At 37.8% G+C, this 20,016-nt stretch overlaps 1 protein-coding gene across 12 annotated transcripts in view; it reads right to left on the bottom strand.

Moving 5' to 3' along the window:
- The window catches only part of SEPTIN10 (septin 10), a 74,058-nt gene that overhangs the window by 47,580 nt on the left and 6,462 nt on the right, over window positions 1–20,016 (bottom strand). For 3 of the 12 annotated variants that reach the window (XM_045189135.2, XM_045189144.2, XM_045189136.2), the window contains exon 2: window positions 4,354–4,449. The exons of 3 other annotated variants lie outside the window; for them this stretch is intronic. In XM_045189135.2, the coding sequence (XP_045045070.1) occupies window positions 4,354–4,449 (96 nt within the window). Of the gene's footprint in view, window positions 1–4,353; window positions 4,450–10,727; window positions 10,903–11,582; window positions 11,639–20,016 lie in introns of all 12 variants that reach the window. 6 more of the 12 variants (XM_045189139.2, XM_045189142.2, XM_045189141.2 and 3 more) reach the window with 4 other exon arrangements.

The following is a 20,016-nucleotide window of genomic DNA, read 5'->3' as shown; positions in this document are numbered from 1 at the left end:
TACTTGAACAACCAATTAAAAAAAAAAGAAACCTATAATATTATTAGCCAATGTCACCCCCCAAAAACTTAGTAAAATTTTAGAAATAATAAAATGAGAATATGTGAGACAGCTCTTTCCTTGTTTAAATTTCTTGAAAATATAATTGAATGTTTAAAGCAACAACAACTATTACAGGATTTATAATACACAGAGAAGTAGAATGTATGATAATAGCACAAAGGATAGCAAGGGGAATGGAGATATACTATTGTAATGTTTCTGTATTATTCATGAACTACTATAATATTGTTTGAAGATGGTGTGACAGTTGTAGCCTCCATCAATTACTATTTAAACAAATTTTTAAAAAACCCCAGAAATATAGCTCATAAGCCAATAGGGAAGATAAAATGCAATCATAAAAACTATTAATCTAAAAGAAGGTAGAAAAGGAAAGAAAAGAAAAAACAACAGGACAAAGAGCAAATTAGACTTAAATTCAACAATATCTATAATTAAATTAAAGATAAATGATGTAAACCAGTGCTGTCCAATAGGACTTTGTACAACGATGGAAATTTTCTGTATCTGCGCTATGCAGCAGATACTCACTAGTCACATGCAGATATTAAGCACTTGAAATGTAACCAATGTAACTGAAGAATTTAATTTAATAAAATTGTACTTAATTTTAACTAATTTAAATTTAAATGGCCACATGTGGCTAATGGCTGCAGGTCAAAACATTTCAGTTGAAAGAAGGAAACTGTCAAATTGGATAAAAGAACAAAATCCAACTATATACTGTCAAAATAGTATCTGACGAGCTGATCCTAAAATTTATATGGAAATGTAGATTTAGAATAGTAAAACAATTCTGTAAAAGAACAAAATTGAAAGACTTACAGTTTCAGCTACAAAGCTACAACCATGAAGTTTGGTATAGAAAGAGCTGAGAACTTCCATGTAATTGGGTTAGAGGCAAGAAGCGGATTCAAGTTCTCCCTTGCTGTATGGATAAAAGGGAGCCACATGACAAGGACCTAAGAATGATGAGGATCTGCTAGTAACTGGCCAGGAAGGAACTGAATTCTGCCAATAACCTGAATATGGAAGGGGAGCCACCAGGTAAGAATCCAGCCACCCAACATCCTGAGTATGAAGCCTTGAGCAAAGAAGCCAGCTGTGCTGTGCCTGGCTTCCTGATCTACAGAAGTGTGAGCTAATAAACAGGTGCTGTTTTAAGCAGCTAAATTTGTGGCAATTTGTTAGGGAGCAACAGAAAACCAGTACACTGTATTTCTATTGTGGACTTTAAATACTTTTTTAGTCACATAAGTATATTATTTTATAATTTAAAAAAAAGAGTGAGGAAACATTATTTTCCCCAGTCATGAAAGTATTCAAGAAGATTAAAATAATACTTGTTGTCTAATAAGCAAGTGCAAAAGTTGAACTAAATGGCTATAGAAATCCTTCTGGTTATAAAGCTATATAATTTTTTTAAAGTATATTTTATTGATTTTGCTATTATAGTTTTCCTAATTTTCCCCCCTTTATCCTCCCTCCTATACCCCCCCAACCATCCAGCACCCCCCCCAACCCACATTAGTTCATGTCCATGGGTTGTAAATATAATTTCTTTGGCTTCTCTGTTTCCTATACTATTCTTAATCCCCCTCGCATCAATTTTATGCCCACCAATTATGCTTCTTATTCCCTATACCTTCCCCCTGCATTCTTCCCCTCCCTTCACTCACTGAAAAACTTCCATGTAATGTCCATTTCTCTGATTCTGTTCCTGTTCTGGTTGTCCGCTTAGATTTTGTTTTCATTTTTTTAGGTTCAGTTGTTGATAGTTGTGAGTTTGTTGTCATTTCACTGTTCATAGTTTTTGATCTTCTTCTATTCCTTAGATAAGTCCCTTTAACATTTCACATAATAAGGGCTTGGGGATGATGAACTCCTTTAACTTGACCTTGTCTAGGAAACACTTTATCTGCCCTTGCATTCTAAATGACAGCTTTGCTGGAGAGAGTAATCTTGGATGTAGGTCCTTGCCTTTCATGACTTCAAGTATTTCTTTCCAGCCCCTTGTTGCCTGCAAGTTTTCTTTCGAGAAATCAGCTGACAGTCTTATGGGATCTCCTTTGTAGATAACTGTGTCCTTTCGTCTTGCTGCTTTTAAGTTTCTCTCTTTATCTTTAATCTTGGGTACCTTAATGATGATGTGCCTTGGTGTGTTCCTCTTTGGGTCCAATTTCTTTGGGACTCTCTGGGCTTCCTGGACTTCCTGGAAGTCTGTTTCCTTCGCCAGATTGGGGAAGTTCTACTTCATTATTTGTTCAAATAAGTTTTCAACTTCTTGCTCTTGTTCTTCTCCTTCTGGCACCCCTATGATTCGCATGTTGGAACGTTTAAAGATGTCCCAGAGGTTCCTAAGCCTCTCCTCATTTTCTTGAATTCTTGTTTCTTCATTCTGCTCTGGTTGAATGTTTTATTTCTTCCTTCCTTCTGGTCCAAACCATTGATTTGAATCCCAGTCTTCTTCCCTTTACTGTTGGTTCCCTGTGCATTTTCCTTTATTTCACTTTGGGTAGCCTTCATTTGTTCCTTCATTTTGTGACTGAGCTCAATCAGTTCTGTGAGCATGCTGAATACCAGCGTTTTGAACTCTGAATCAGATAGGTTGGCTAGCTCCTTGTCACTTAGCTCATTTCCTGGAACTGTGATCTGTTCTTTCATTTGGGCCATATTTCTTTTTCTCGGTGTACCTGTTATGTTGTAAGGGGGCAGGACCTTAGGTATTGGCCAGGGTGCAGCAACCCTCTTTGCTACATTGTAGCAGTCTGCGGGGGAGGGGTCAGAGAGGGAACAATACAGCTCGCTTGCTCTGATCTAGCCCGCTCTGCTCTAGCCCGACTTTTCAAAGAATTGTGTCATGTGAGACTGGGAGTTTCTCTTGCTGTGGCAACCCCCACAGTAGTTTACAGCTAGTTTTGAGTCTTTAGTTTCCTGTTCAGCCAGCCCTGCCTTACCCACACAGTCTGAAGCCTTGCTGTGTGACCTTTCTGCCTGGCTCTGCCCCTCCTACCAGTCTGGGCAAATGTTTCTTTAACTGCTTGGTTGTTGCAGTACCATGCAGTATGATTTTCTGACACTTCTGGTTTTTTATTGTTTTTAGATTGGTTGTTATCCTTCTTTCGGCTGTGCGAGGAAAAGAAGCGTTTCTTCCTCCGCCTCCATCTTGGCTGGAACTCTAAAGCTATATAATTTTAATGTCATGAAAACAAAAGAAGCTTTTCAAAAATATGAGATTGGTCACCATAATTTATTTGAAGAGGAACCAGAAAAAATAAGGAGTAAGCACTAAAAGATTACTAATAATTGTGATAGTAGTTTCACAAAAGTAACATGTTAGAAGCCAGATTAAGAGTAATTAAGAAAGGCCCTGGCTGGTGAGGCACCATGGACTGAGTGCCAGCCTGAGAACCAAAGGGTCGCTGGTTCAATTCCCAGTCAGGGCACATGCCTGGGTTGTGGGTCAACTCCCCAGTAGGGGGCGCACGAGAGGCAACCACACACTGATGTTTTTCTCTCTCTCTATCCCCCTCCTTCTCCTCTCTAAAAATAAATAAATAAAATGTTTTTAAAAAGAGTAATTCAAAAAGTCTTCAAGGGGATAAAATAAAGATGAAGCATACCATTATTACCAAAGAGAGAAAATGAAAAGGATGGCAGTTTGGTGGTCTAATTATGATTTATCAAAAGCGTGGGAACCTAAGCATGTGTGAAGGAAGAGAGAAAAATAAAGAGAGACTTAACTGAAGGACAGACCATAAGGAAATTTTCAATCTTATTGAATTACCCACGGTTACATTTATAATTTTCCTTTTTAAAAGAAACTGACAGCTCTCTTTCACCAAGTTAAATTTACTCTCTCTATTTAAATATAAATTTTAATACAAATTACTAAAACACATCCTTCCTATCCAGGCGCATTTAGGACCCTGGAAACATTGGGGTCTCATCTTATACTCAGGAAGGCATCTAATAGGGCCCTTTGAGCAACTTCCTACACTCTAGAGAATTAAAGGAGTTATCTACATCAAGCAAGTTCTGCGCATATGCCCCTCAAAGCAGTGCTAGTCTTCAGTTTGAATTTTAATCTCCTTAATGTCAAGTGGGATAAGAACATTGGACACATGAAAATTATTCAATCTATCATTAATTTTTAAATTGAATCAACATATGAGTTAATTCACATTCAAGGTAAGTATAAACAAAAGTCTTTCCTGTCTCTGAATAGTTATCTTGAAATCATAGGGGCATTTGGAGTACAACATACATCTATTTAAAAGATATACTCACTCTCTTTTCATCATCAGATACCTGGGAGGACATACAAGATTTTGTTGCCATTTGAGACTGAAAGAGCTGAAAAATTAAAAGAAAATACAGATATTGCTAAAAAAAAAAAAACTGTATCTAATTAGTATATTTACATTGAAAAGGAATTCTAATATTGTCATTATTACCAAATTTTGACTTGTAATCTACACAAGTGACTCATGTTTAAAACTTTTCTTACTAGACAGATATCTGCATAAGTAATCCTCATATATAATATTCAACATATAATATACATTAATACATTTAACCATATATACAAAAATTATTTAAAAGATAGTAAATGCCCATTTACATACAGGAAGACAAAGAACTTTACTTTTATTTGAAAGACTTTTATAAGGTTAAAAAAAGAAAATAAGCTATTTCACTTAAAAAATACTCTAGGAGCTAAGAGGCACTCAAAATTCAGGGTATTGCACTGTAGCATACCAGGGGAAATATTCAGCAGAGTTGAAAAAGTTAAGGATTTTAAAATGTGAATACGTTCCTTAGTTATCCAATTAAAATAGAAATAATTTTCATTTATAAAACTCCTATTATATTCCCATCACTATGCTAGCTCATTCCATTTTCTTATGTAAACCTTACAACAAATCCACCTACACATTTCCATAGCATGCATGAGAAAACTATGATTCAGAAAGGTTAAATAACTTATCCCAATAAGTTGTCCGATCTGACTGCAAAGCTCTTCCTTCTGCTGTCCCAAGTTGTAAACGAAATACATATTCACAGTGTTTGCAACAATCAGGAATGGGGGAAGAGAGGTGTGAGAGAAACTGTGTGAATCTCTAATGTGCCTCAGAAGGCACTACTACTTCTGACTCCAGCACAAGACACTGAGGAAATGTGTACACTTTTAAAAAGTAGTATTAATGTGGATGTGGTCAGGAAACATGCAAACAGGGCCAATGAGAATATAGTGCAAAATAAGTTCCCTTCGACCTTTGATTCCCTATTACCTCAGCAGTTCTGCTCCTGAGAGGCCACCAGACTCATGTCCCCTTATAGGGACAGACCATACATGCAGAAACAAACAGATATGCAGGTCTCCTTTGTTTATGGGAATAGCCTATTAATCTGTATAGTTTTTTTGTTTGTTTGCTGTTGGGTTTTGTTTTGCTTTGTTTTTTCTTAATCTATCTTGGAGACTGTTTCACCAGTACCCAGATATACTTCACTGTGTCTATAGTATAGCATTCTGTTCCATATACTAAAGTATATATGGCTGTTCCATCTTTATTTAAGCAGTTCCCGGGTCTTTGATTACAATGACCTATGTTACAATGATAAAAGGAAGTACCTTACCACCTCAGTAAGGGAGTGGTGTTTCTGCACCTCACTCCCCCAGATTCCATCCCCTGCCCCTGCAGTATGAATGCAATCCCAAGCAGACACACAGGTACCTCATGACTGGATTTTACAGAATGCTAACAACAACCTTCCTCTGGTACATCTGGGTAATCTAGCCTTGTTAAGTAACCACTACACATACAGTGTTTCCAAATCCTGAGTAGCTGACTGAACACACTGTTGCAACATGAGATGCTTATCATTTGGAAGATGCCCCTATATAAAAGTACACAATTAAAAAGTAAGAAGTACATAACGATAGAAAGCACACCAGATTGGCCTAAGGTTTTGTTTTTCACTATACATATGCTTCACCTTACTCCCTCTAGCCAGTGCCCTGACTTTGTAATAGGCCCCTTCACTCTAGTCACTGTGTGGTGCATAAGCAGATCATATCCCTCTCCTGTGCCAGAACAGAAAGGTGAGAGTGACTAGAACAGAGCAGTGGTTGTTATGGAGATTAGGAGAAAAAGGAGATAATTAAAGGCCAGAGCAGTTTCTAAGAAGAGAATGATACTGAATGAGTGAGAAAGGTGATAAAGCATCAGATGAGGTCGTTCCTAAGGTAGAAAACACCCATGAGCACCAGAAGGGAGGCAGAAGTTCATTTGTAGAGAAAGTAAATACTGGTTATAAGAATTTGGTAAGAAAAAGAAGTGTTCATTGGTCTCCTGCTGCCAAGTTAAGAAGGAAGTTGAGAAACAGATCAGGGACACCACAGATCAGGAGCTTACTGAGGAACTTTGAAATGTCTACCTGAAGAGTCTGGCTTGTGGTTAAAGCAAAGTGCCCTGGAAAGTATCTGTGTAGGGGCCCTGTGCAGAGCCTTACCATTAGAAAAGGTTCCATGCTCAGTTTTACTTTCTCATGTAACATGTTATTTACTCACATCAGTGGTGGAAGTAGGTGCCACACATCTAATTCACTGAAGGCTGTATTATTTCCATGTATGAACTGTAGAACTTCAACTAAACTTAAACTTTTAAAAATTATAGTAAGAAAGTAGTTGGCAGTTTTTAATATAGTAGATAGCATAAGTTGTTAATATAGTAGATAGCATATGACTAGATTTTTGTGAAATGCTGCTCAGTAAAGAGCAGCAATATAAGTAAAATTTACTCAGAAAAAATAAAGATAGGTTTTGTAATCATTTGTCATTAAACTTGGACTAATAAAACCTGGGTTACATTTCTGTCATTATGTAAGTTCTTAGCAAATATCTGCTTTTGTTTATTAATTTCCTGTGTTTTTAAATACATGCCAAAAAGCCTACTTAAAATCTCTGTGGATAAATGTTTTGATCAGGAAGTAAGAATCAGTCACATAGAAGTATTATAAATAGTTGTTTTTAATATTTTCCACTGGTACTAACTGACTAATTAAATTTCCAAAACAAGTTTTAGAATGAAAACAATTTTTAATAAATTAACAGGACATTATTTAACATGAAGTAGTAAGAGACAAGAGGTGACCTAGTCCCTCTAGTGGTGAACCCTGAATTAAAAAAAAAACAAACTTGGAAGTGGAATTGCAGTCTGATCTACCACTGACCACCTACTCACTGTGTGCAAATCACTATGCTGGATACTAGGGTCTCAGGAGGAGTAAGATATGACACTTGACCTTAAAAACTTATCTCATAGAAACACAAGCTCCTAACAAGCAATCATAATCTAATTCCAAGGCACAAAGAACACTAACAAAAATCACTACCTACACTTGACTACACAGTCACATAGCTTGCCTTTTCTGTATTTTTATCTTAAATACATATGTATACCATACATATAGAAACATACATATATTTAAATCTATATATACTTACTACCTAAAAGGAAAAAAATATTAAACAGTGCTTTAACTCCTGGCAAAGTCTAATACAAATGTATTTATTTCCTAAAGTTGTAGTATTATTGTATCATAGAAAAAAGTGCCATAACATTCCAGGGTAGCTGGAGAAAAATCAGGTTTTCTACCTTCTTCAAAATTTCAGTTTGGAGAGTATGGTAATACAACAGAGGTGGCACAGAATTTGTCCTGAGGTCCTTTGGGAGACATGTATTAGACGACCTTTTTCCTACCAGCCAATTAATAGGAAAACAGTTGGTGATCCTTTCACAACAGAACCTTAGATAACTTTCCTTACGCTACTTGGAAACCTTCCCCAGAAACTGCCTTATAGGCTCAAGGTACGACAATGAACCTTAGAGGAACATAATTCTAAGAATTCTAACTTGACTTTAAAAATATCTTCATTTTAACTTCACTTTCACACAATTTTTATTTTTATGAAGTTAATCCAAGAAATAGAAGCAAATATGGGCCTATTTAATGGTTTTTGAGAGGGCAGGGTTTTTTTGGCTTAAAACAATAATTTGAAAGATTCCACAGGCTCATTCTTTAAAAACCATTTGATTAAATCTTCAGGTTAAGGAAACTTTAAAATTAAGTTAACAGTGCTGATCTAAAATTTTCCTAAAAATAAGTAGTAATATTACCTTCTTTAAATTATGCTGAGGATGATTCTAGAAGTGGACGCTAATTGCAACCCAGGAAAAAAGAATCAATTAAAATCAGAAGACTTGGAAATACAAGGCAAAGTGACACAGTGGCCTCTTGTGTGCATGCCCTGACTGGATTTTCCACAGGGCAGTCTCAGCCTAGGGCAATGTAGGGTAGTCCAAGTCCCATTAATACATCAATTTTACCATCATCTCCAATAAATACAAAAGCTGAATGATAAATAAAAAGTCCAATATTCAGCCTCAAAATATCAAGACAAGAAAATTCTTGATGGTTGTTCACATAAAAGAGTTTGTAGTTTCAAGCTTAACAAAAGCTTACAGTGTTACACTGCTGCTTAAAATACAAATGCAATCTTATTTTGAAATTACACTCCCCCCAGAATTAGGAGTATTTCATGTTTATTATAGGAAAAAAATGTTTCTAATTGTGTTGTTTTAATAACACCACACTAAATGTCCCTGTTGTCACAAAGAGGTCCTCCACTCAGATCTACCTTCTAGCAAGACCCTTGACCTTTGGCTAGGAGGAATGCAGTTAGCTGACAGCCTTCAGCTGCAGAGCCTTCTGGGTCTGCACAGTACTCACACAAGACCACCTTCTTCCCAGGCAGCTCCTATCCAAGGACCCAGCACAATAAGGGTGTCAGGGCCTGGCCCCTTCTGCCCTTAGGAGGCAAAACTAACAGGCAGTCAAAGCTCTCCACCGTGTTGGCTCAGGCTTTAGGTAAGCAAGAACTCAGGAGGCTTTCTCTGTCCAATTCTGCTTCCTAACATTTCCTTTCACAGCAGGTCAAAATCTGCATGAAGCCTGGAGGCTTTTCCTCTTCAGTTCTGCTTCCTCCCCCTTTCTCTTTCAGAAGCATCACCTCTCCTCCCATCTTCCAACCTGAATCAATCTCTATCTTACACTTCCAACTATTTAGCATCTACTTCTCAGAGGATCCAAAGGAACACACCTGTATAAAGCATCAGTTATTTTGTGCATGTTAATTTCCTCATGATAAATTCTGAGAATGTGATACTGATGAAAGATATAAACATATTGCCAAACCGCCCCTCACAAAGGGTGTATGTACCTGCTTACTTTTCCAAAATTAGTATATAAAAAAAGTGTCCATTTCATTATATAGTCATTAATACAGGGTATTAACAATTTTTAAGTGTTTGTCAATTCAATAGGTAAAAACTGACAAGTTAATTTGCCTTCTGGTATTTTGAAAATTTTATTCAGGTTACTGGCCTAAAAAGTATCTAGTATGTTTTCATAAATAACCAGTTCATGTTTTCCCCCACTTGCCTATCAGGGTATTTTTAGTTTCTCTAAGAACTGTTGGATATACCTCTAAGTTTGTCATGGGTATTGCAAATCTTTTCTGTTTTGTCACTGATCTTTTCAATTTTCAGAGTCCAATCCATCAATCTTTTCCTTTATGGTTTCTTTCTTAATGTACAGAAAATCTTTCCACACACAGAGGTTTAAAAATGCATCTACATCAGGGGTGTCAAACTCATTTTCACCGGGGGCCACATCAGCCTCGTGGTTGCCTTCAAAGGGCTGAATGTAATTTCAACTCCTTAACAGTTAACTAGTTCCGGCCTTTAAACAGTCCTAAAAATATTTTGGCCCTTTGAAGGCAACTGCAAGGCTGATGTGGCCCCCTGGTGAAAGTGCGTTTGACACCCCTGATCTAAATGTTTTCCATGTTGTTTTATGATTTTACATCTTACACGTTAAATTTTGAAGCCTTCTAAAAATTACATTCTATTAATGTATGAGTTAAGGGATTCTACCTTCCCGACATTGCTAGTCTATTGCACCATCAAGGGACAGCAAAGTGTACTCAAACATCCAGAGTCAGTCTTATGGAAATGAATCTCTCAAGGGAAAAACTAGGACCCCCAAATAGCCCAGATTTGACACAATGAAGAGAAATTAAAGGCTAGAACTAACAAGAGCGGAATAGGTTGCCCTCTGAATGATTCAGCTGCTGGTCAGGGGTAAGGGGTGTTCAAACAGTTGACACAGTAATTGTCAACTGGGCACACTGTAGAGTTGATTCCTGCACTGAGTGGGAAACAAAAAATCATGTTTCTAAGGTGTCTTTCAACACAGATTTTATGACTGTACACCAATGAGGAAAAAGCAGTGAGGAAAAAGCATGTGATAGGATAGAGAATGAAGAATGAGTCATGAAAACTACATGTACAGACAAGGCAGATTAAGGAAGACAACAAAATTGCACCTGCCTGATGTGGAAAGACTTCTTGGAACTAAATCTCAAGGCTTATTTAAATGAAAAGTAGATGGCTAGAATTCCCGGGAGAAAGAGCATGTTCCATGCAGACTAGGTGATAAGAAAACGCCAATCGTGCCCTGGCTGGTGTGGCTCAGCGGTTGGAGCGTCCACCCAGAACTAAAAGGTAACGGGTTTGATTCCCAGTCAGGGCACATACCTAGATTACAGGTTCATCCCCAGCTTGGATGTCGGTGTGTACGGCCCCCTCAGTCCAGATGCCTATGATTCCAGTCCCAGTGTGGATCCCCAGTCTGGGTGCATGTAGAGGCAACAGACTGATGCTTCTCTCCCATCGATGTTTCTCTCTCCCCACTCTTTCTCTCTCTCTCAATCTAAAACAGCAAATGAAAATGTCCTTGCATGAGGATTTTTTTTTAAAAGCCAATCATATTTGAGAAGTGATTTATTTAACCCAGGAAAAGCAAATGGGACAGGAGCTGAAAAAGGAGAAGGCAGAAGAAACTCATTAAAAGGTCCTAACATTGACAAGGAACAGTTGAGAAAAAAATACTGAGAAATTAGTGTGAAGTCTATCAATACACACTGCTATTCATTTATTCTACAAATATACGCAATATTTACTAAAAGGCCTTATATTTTTAGGACAGAATGACAGATGCCAGCCATTGAGGATCAAAGGTAAATAAGTTAAAATTCTTGCAATTGAAATTTTAGTACAGAAGTAAATACATAAATACATAAAACATAAATACAACTTATGGGCAGGATGCAGCAGTAGCTTGGGGTGTAATGAAACCTTCATGGTCAGAGAAAGCACTACCAACAAAAGACTTGAGCTGAGACTTAAAGGAGAAATAAAAGTTTTTCTAGCAAATGAGAAAAGAAAGTAGGGAAATCAATGTATGCAAAAAAAGTATACTTGGTATGGTTGGAAAACTGCAGTGAGCTCATTATCCCTTAAGCCTAAGAAGACTTTAGGGATCAAGCACAAGGAGAACAGCACATGACATGAAGCCAAAGTAGGCAACAGGGGGCTGGGCATGCACTCTACCTTATAGTGAGGCCATAGGTGCCTTTGAGTGTCTTAAAGTAACTTGAAAGATGTTACTATGCAGCAGAAAAAAAAGAGAGAGAGAGATAAATCAGCACAGGTTTGATGCAATTTTGGAAATACTGAGTTTAAGGTTTCTATGAGGACCTTAGATCCCTCAAGGATTTTCTACCTAATCACCTGAACCTTTAGTCAAGTGTATAATTAATCTGGGTAATTTTTACATGATTATTAAACACAAATACAGTGGTAATTCCCATTACTGTTGGAGTTTCCACCGATTCCATAGACTTGAATTCTTCCACAGTGATAAGAGCACTAAAAACTTTTTTTAGAAACTTTTTAAAAAACTTAAAAAAAAATTTTTTTAGACAGAATATAGTTAATATTATAATACCGGCAACATGCTATAGTATAAAAGGTATCATTCTACTTTCAAAAGTGAGAATATACAACATGTCAGATAAATTTCCATTTTCATTTTATGTGAGGTAAGTTTTCAAAGGAAGAAAAAAGTTGCATATACTAAGAGTCTATATGAAATAATGACTATGGAGAATATGACTACTAAAACTGTAAGTAATAATTATGAAAATAAAGAGAACTGATGGGCTGTGATATTAAGTGGCAAAAGAAGCATATAAGACTTTTGACACCATGGTTATAGTAAAAATGATTTATGTATATGAGGGAGCATATACAAAGTCTGATACTGGGGGGAGTAGAATAAATGTTTCCTTTTCTTCTTGACATACATTAATATTATCACTTAAGTGAATTTAACAAAGACTAAATTAGAAAAATATATCTCTTTCAAATATCTATACAAATGCATTTATTCAAAAGATATGTATTGAATACTTACTATGTTCCAGGAAACTTTTCTGGGCACTGGGAACAAATAACAAAATAGAAAAGCATCATGCCATTATGGAGCTTCCCCTCCAGTTAGGGAAAGAGAGGCAAAAAATCAAAGAGAAGCATATGCTATGATATGATAATAGAGAATAATAAGTGCAATTAAAAAAAGAAGGAAGGAAAGGATAGAAAATATGGAGACGGCATGAGTGAGGGGTGCCATTTTGAACAGGGTGATTAGGGAAGTCTAACTGAAAAGACCCGAGGGGTTAAAGGTACAAAGCTGGTGAAAAGGATGTCTGGAGGAAAAGCATTCCAGGCAGAGAGAAGTAAGAATGGCACAGATCCTGAAGCAGGTGAGTGCTGTTGTATGTGAGGAATAGCAAGAAGACCTAGCAGATGGAGAAGAGAGAGGGAGAGGCAGAGTGGCCAAAGAGAAATGCAATGCCAGAGAAATTTATCAGGGGTTTCGGCCAAGATGGAGATGTGCGTAAAACTCTTCGCTTTCTCGCACAACCAAAAGGTTTAACAACCAATGTAAAAACAATAAACAACCAGAAGTGGCAGAAAATCAAACTGCACGGAACTCCGATAACCAAGGAGTTAAAGAAACATCCATCCAGACTGGTAAGAGGGACAGAGACTGGAGACAGGCAGCCGAACGAAGACGATGCAGGCAATACGGAGGAACATGCCGGCAAGGCCAGGCTGGCTGAATGAGAAACTAAACACTCAAAACCTCTAGCTGTAAAATACTGCAGGGGTTGCCACAGCTGGAGTAACTCCCAGTCTCACAGGAGAGTTCCTTGGAAAGTGGTGCTAGAGCACAGCAAGCCAGAGGCATTGTTCCCTGTCTGACCCCTCCCCTACAGACAGCACCACAACACAGCAATGTGGGCTGCCCTGCCCTCCTGAATACCTAAGGCTCCACCCCTTACTACATCAGAGGCCCACTGAGACAAAAAAAAAATATGGTCCAAATGAAAGAACAGATCACAGCTCCAGGAAAAATACAACTAAGCAATGAAGAGTAAGCCAACGTGTCAGATGCACAGTTCAAAACAATGGTAATCAGAATGCTCACAGAATTGGTTGAATATGGTCGCAAAATAGAGGAAAAAATGAAGGCTATAAAAAGTGAAATAAAGGAAAACATGCAGGGAACCAACAGTGAAGGGAAGAAGACTGGGACTCAAGTCAGTGGTTTGGACCAGAAGGAAGGAAGAAATAAAACATTCAACCAGAACAGAATGAAGAAACAAGAATTCAAGAAAATGAGGAGAGGCTTAGGAACCTCTGGGACATCTTTAAACGTTCCAACATGCGAATCATAGGGGTGCCAGAAGGAGAAGAACAAGAGCAAGAAGTTGAAAACTTATTTGAACAAATAATGAAGTAGAACTTCCCCAATCTGGCGAAGGAAACAGACTTCCAGGAAGTCCAGGAAGCCCAGAGAGTCCCAAAGAAATTGGACCCAAAGAGGAACACACCAAGGCACATCATCATTAAGGTACCCAAGATTAAAGATAAAGAGAGAAACTTAAAAGCAGCAAGACGAAAGGACACAGTTATCTACAAAGGAGATCCCATAAGACTGTCAGCTGATTTCTCGAAAGAAAACTTGCAGGCAACAAGGGGCTGGAAAGAAATACTTGAAGTCATGAAAGGCAAGGACCTACATCCAAGATTACTCTCTCCAGCAAAGCTGTCATTTAGAATGCAAGGGCAGATAAAGTGTTTCCTAGACAAGGTCAAGTTAAAGGAGTTCATCATCCCCAAGCCCTTATTATGTGAAATGTTAAAGGGACTTATCTAAGGAATAGAAGACGATCAAAAACTATGAACTGTGAAATGACAACAAACTCACAACTATCAACAACCGAACCTAAATAAAATAAAACAAAACACAAAATAAGCAAACGACTGGAACAGAACAGAATCACAGAAATGGAGATCACATAGGGGGTATCAGCAACATGGGGGAGGGGGTGAGTGTGGGGGAAAGGTATAGAGAATAAGAAGCATAAATGGTAAGTACAAAATAGACAGGGGGAGGTTAAGAATAGTATAAGAAATGTAGAAACCAAAGAACTGGTATGTATGACCCATATGCATGAACTAAGGGGGACGCAGGGTAGAGAGGGAGAAAGGGAAAAAAAATGGGACAACTGTAATAGCATAATCAATGAAATACATTTAAAATTAAGTAAATAAGAGAATGTCCTTTTCTGTTAAATTGCATTTGCACCATGTTGAACCGCACCCCACCCTCCACCACCACCACCACTTAACTGCTCTGGATCACATTACTTTTTTTCCTGGAGGCACAGTAGTTGATGACTTTACTTCTTATTGCTACTTCCAGGTCATTCTTCTCTCCCATATTCCCAATTTTGACTCTCACGTAGCTATTACACTATACACTTACCACCTTTCTTTGTTCCGAGTCATCTCTGAAACCCTACCTCCCCCTATGCTTGATGCTGTTGCCACCCGCCATCTGTGATTATTTAACATTAGACCTGTTGTAATTCTGGGTAATTTTTAGTATCTCCATAGATTATCCTTTCAGTACCCTGCCTTTCAGTTGGTTTTTTTTTTTTTTCTAAAAATATCTTTAAGACCTTTTATTCAAAAATATCTTGTGTTCTCTATTGTACTTTAGCCTCTCCTTGTAATGCGTACCTTGACCTTGTCTTTACCCAACAAGTACAATGCCTCCTAATCTTAGTTTCAGGCATTTCACTCTGACCACACCTCCTTACCTGCCTGTTTACTCCCTCAGGTACTCCAAGTCTCACAATTCTTTGACCTAATCTGTAGATCCTATTAGCTTTTCCATTCCCTCTTATAAATCATGCCCTCTTTTCCTGTATTGCACATATTTAAATCCATATTGTAACATATATAATTATTTTCTTACATGTCTCAGTTTTTTCTCTTGCTCCATTATTCCGCCCTGGCACAACCCCACACCCTTAAACTGTCCCTGGACTCTATTTGTAGACCCTCACTAAATATGAGGGAGGAAAATGATGCTGAGTGGTTTCACTTTAACGTCACAATCACTAAAGTCAAGAGGCTGCCTAAAAATTGTACTGCATTTTCCTCATGCATTCACCCTCTCATTCTTCTAGATCAATGGCTAGCAAACATTTAAAGGGTCAGATAGTAAATATTTTCAGCTTTGTGAGCAGTAAGGTCTTGTCACAACTACATAATGCTGTTGTGTTCTGATAGCAGCCACACATGATATTTAAAGGTATGGAACTGGCATATTCTTTCCTCCCTAAAAGACTTTTTTTTAAACCTTTCTTCCAGAACTCCACAATTTCCTGGATTTCCTTCACCCTCCTTTTCAGTCATTAGGACTGATTGCTCCTCAGTTCTCCAACCTTTAAATGTTAGAGTCCCCTAGGGCTCAGTTCTGTGATCCCTTCTCTTTTCTGAATACCATCAGCCCCAGGTTGGTTTCATCTCATCCCACAGTATTAAGTACTAGCCATATATCTATGGCTTCAGAATTACTTTCTTCAATCCAGATATCTCTGCACTCTCAACTTGTTTGTCTAACTGTCCAGTGCATTCACTTAAGTATCTAATAGGTATCTGCAGTTTAACTAATGTGTTCCAAAGAGAGTATCTGATCTTCCCCAATCCTATTCCTTCTACAGTCTTCCCAGGTCCAGTAAATGGAAGCTCCCTCCTCCTTATAGCTCAAACCAAAAACTTTGAAACAACTCTCCATTTCTCCTCACATCCCACATTGAGCCTTCAGCAAATTCTACTGGTTCTACCTTCAAGGTAGATCCAGAATTTGACCACATTTTACCTCTTCTACCACTAACATTCTGCCATGATCTTTTTCCTGAATTAATGTAGTAGTTTCTTAACTAGTCTTGTTTCTGCCTTGCCAATCTTTAGTCTGCTTTTAATATTTAGCAAATCTTTTAGTACAAAGAGAAATCATGTCCCTCTTATACAAAAACCCTTCAAAGAATGTCCTTACAGTAAGCCACAAGAACCCTAAATTATCTGGCACCACATTTCTCTTTTTTTCTTTAAGTATATTTTTTGACTATGCTATTACAGTTTTCCCAATTGTTTCTCCCCTTTCTCCCTCCTCTGCCCTACACCCTTCCCCACTCCTGCATTCTCCCACCCCCTTAGTTCACGTCCATGGGTTGTAAATATAATTTCTTTGGCTTCTCTGTTTCCTATACTATTATTAACCCCCCCCATCTATTTTATGCCCACCAATTATGCTTCTTATCCTTGTACCTGACCCCGCATTCTTCTCCTCTACCTTCCCACTGAAAAACCTCCATGTAATGTCCATTTCTGTGCTTCTGTTCATGTTCTAGTTGTTTGCTTAGTTTTCGTTTCTGTTTTTTAGGTTTGGTTGTTGATAGTTGTGTTTGTTGTCATTTCACAGTTCATAGTTTTTGATCGTCTTCTATTCCTTAGATAAGTCCCTTTAACATTTCACATAATAAGGGCTTGGGGATGATGAACTCCTTTAACTTGACCTTGTCTAGGAAACACTTTATCTGCCCTTGCATTCTAAATGACAGCTTTGCTGGAGAGAGTAATCTTGGATGTAGGTCCTTGCCTTTCATGACTTCAAGTATTTCTTTCCAGCCCCTTGTTGCCTGCAAGTTTTCTTTCGAGAAATCAGCTGACAGTCTTATGGGATCTCCTTTGTAGATAACTGTGTCCTTTCGTCTTGCTGCTTTTAAGTTTCTCTCTTTATCTTTAATCTTGGGTACCTTAATGATGATGTGCCTTGGTGTGTTCCTCTTTGGGTCCAATTTCTTTGGGACTCTCTGGGCTTCCTGGACTTCCTGGAAGTCTGTTTCCTTCGCCAGATTGGGGAAGTTCTACTTCATTATTTGTTCAAATAAGTTTTCAACTTCTTGCTCTTGTTCTTCTCCTTCTGGCACCCCTATGATTCGCATGTTGGAACGTTTAAAGATGTCCCAGAGGTTCCTAAGCCTCTCCTCATTTTCTTGAATTCTTGTTTCTTCATTCTGTTCTGGTTGAATGTTTTATTTCTTCCTTCCTTCTGGTCCAAACCACTGACTTGAGTCCCAGTCTTCTTCCCTTCACTGTTGGTTCCCTGCATGTTTTCCTTTATTTCACTTTTTGTAGCCTTCATTTTTTTCCTTTATTTTGCGACCATATTCAACCAATTCTGTGAGCATTCTGATTACCATTGTTTTGAACTGTGCATCTGACACGTTGGCTTACTCTTCATTGCTTAGTTGTATTTTTCCTGGAGCTGTGATCTGTTCTTTCATTTGGACCATATTTTTTTTTTTGTCTCAGTGGGCCTCTGATGTAGTAAGGGGCGGAGCCTTAGGTATTCAGGAGGGCAGGGCAGCCCACATTGCTGTGTTGTGGTGCTGTCTGTAGGGGAGGGGTCAGACAGGGAACAATGCCGCTTGTTCGGCTCTTGGCTGGCTTTCAGTCACTTCCTCTGCTACTCACAAGTAAATTGGGCCCTTCTGGTGCTGATTCCCAGGTGTACATTCTGGGACCCTGTGGGTCTCTCCAATGACTTCTCCTGTAGGGCTGGGAGTTTTTCCCACCACTGTAACCCTCAGAGATTTTTACAGTCAGTGGTTCTGAGGCTTTATTTCCCTGAGCTAGAATCTTGGGTTGCACAGTCTATATTGCTGGCCAGTTGTTCCTCTTGGTTCACCCGCATGCAAATGTGGGATTGCCCGTAGCGCCAGTCCCCACTTTGACCACCTGTTCCTCCAGCCTGCACCATGCCCCACTTCTTCTCCGACCCAGCTGCTGATGTCTTCCCCTCTTACCAGTTTGAAAGAATGTTTCTTAACTCCTTGGTTGTTGGACTTCCATACAGTTTGGTTTTCTGCTAGTTCTAGTTATTTTTTGTTTTTAAATTTATTGTTGTCCTTCTTTTGGTATGTGAGGAGGCAAAGTATATCTACCTACACCTCCATCTTTGCTGGAAGCTAAGACATTCTCTTTTTTAAAAAATGGTGCCAGAACAACTGGACTCCCATGTGCAAAAAAAAAAAAAAAAAACCCAACCTGGGTTTATACCTTCATACCTTGCACCATATACAAAAATTAGCTAAAATGAATAATAGCCCTAAAAGTTCTAGAAGAAAAGTTGTAAAAAAATCTTTGTGGCCTTACATTAGGCAAAGATTTCTTAGCTGTAATACCAAAAGCATGATTCATAAAGAAAAAATGATAAATGGAACTAACAAACTAAAAAAACTTCTACCCTTCAAAGTACACTGTTAAGAGAAAAAAAAACCATGACACATTCTTGGACAAAACACGTGTAAATCATTTACCTAATAAAGGACTTAAACGAGTATGATATATATATTTTTAAATATTTGTATAACTCAATAGTAATTAGACAATAACTCAATTTTAAGAATGGGAGATAATTTGAACTGAAACTTCACAAGGAAACAAGGAGGGCAAATAGGCACATGAAAATATGCTCAATAATATTAATCATTAGAGAAATGAAAATTAAATTATGATATATCACTAAACATATATCAGAATTACTTTTTTAAAAAACTGACAATAGTGGCAAGTATGCAGACAATAGGAAGTCTCAGTCATTATTGCTGGGAATGCAAATTGGTACAAACATGCACAAAAGAGTTTGGCATTTTCTTAAGTTAAACATATTAAGCAATTCTACTCCTAGATATCAAATCAAGTGAAATGAAAACTTATATTCACATAAAAACCTGTATGTGAATCTATATAGTAACTTCACCCAAAACTCTTAAAAACTGCAGACAGCCCAAATGTTGTTCAACTGGAAAAAGAAAGTACAAAATAAATTGTGTCACATTCACACAATGGAATATTAGTCAACAACAAAAAGAAACATGCAGCAACATGGATGAATCTCAAAAGCATCACACTTAGCTAAGGAAGCCAGCTCAAAAGCTGTAATAATTCCATACACATGAAATTCTTATAAAGGCAAAACAATAGGAACACAGAACTGATCAGTAATTGTCATAGATTAGGAGGAGGACTACAAAGAAGTTTGGGGAGGAGGGGTGATGGAACTGTTCTATATGTTTGCAGTTGTGGCCATACAACCATATACACTCACCAAACTCATGAAACTTTATACCAAAAAAGAGTACATTTCACCCTGGCTGACGTGGCTCAGTGGATTGAGTACCAGCCTGTGAACTAAAAGGTCGCTGGTTCGATTTCCAGTCTGGGCACATGCTTGGGTTGTGGGCCAGGTCCCCAGTTGGGAGCACAAGGGAGGCATCAGATGGATGTACCTTTTGCACATCGATGTTTCTCTCCCTCTCTTTCACCCTCCCTTCCCGTCTCCCTAAAAATAAATAAAATCTTTTTTAAAAAAGAGTAAATTTCACTGTATATAAATTATATCTCAATGAAAAACTTAATTCATAAAGACATAACAAAATTTTCAAACTAAAATAATTAATACATAATAAACTAGTAGCTAACAAAAAACTTGGACTGAGCATAAACAAAATGATTAAGACATTTTTTATAAACAATAAAAAAGGAAATATACAGCAAA

This window comes from Desmodus rotundus, chromosome 3 (genome assembly GCF_022682495.2).
Source record: "Desmodus rotundus isolate HL8 chromosome 3, HLdesRot8A.1, whole genome shotgun sequence".
NCBI classification, from domain to species: domain Eukaryota; kingdom Metazoa; phylum Chordata; class Mammalia; order Chiroptera; family Phyllostomidae; genus Desmodus; species Desmodus rotundus.
This window is presented reverse-complemented; position numbering and strand designations above follow the sequence as displayed.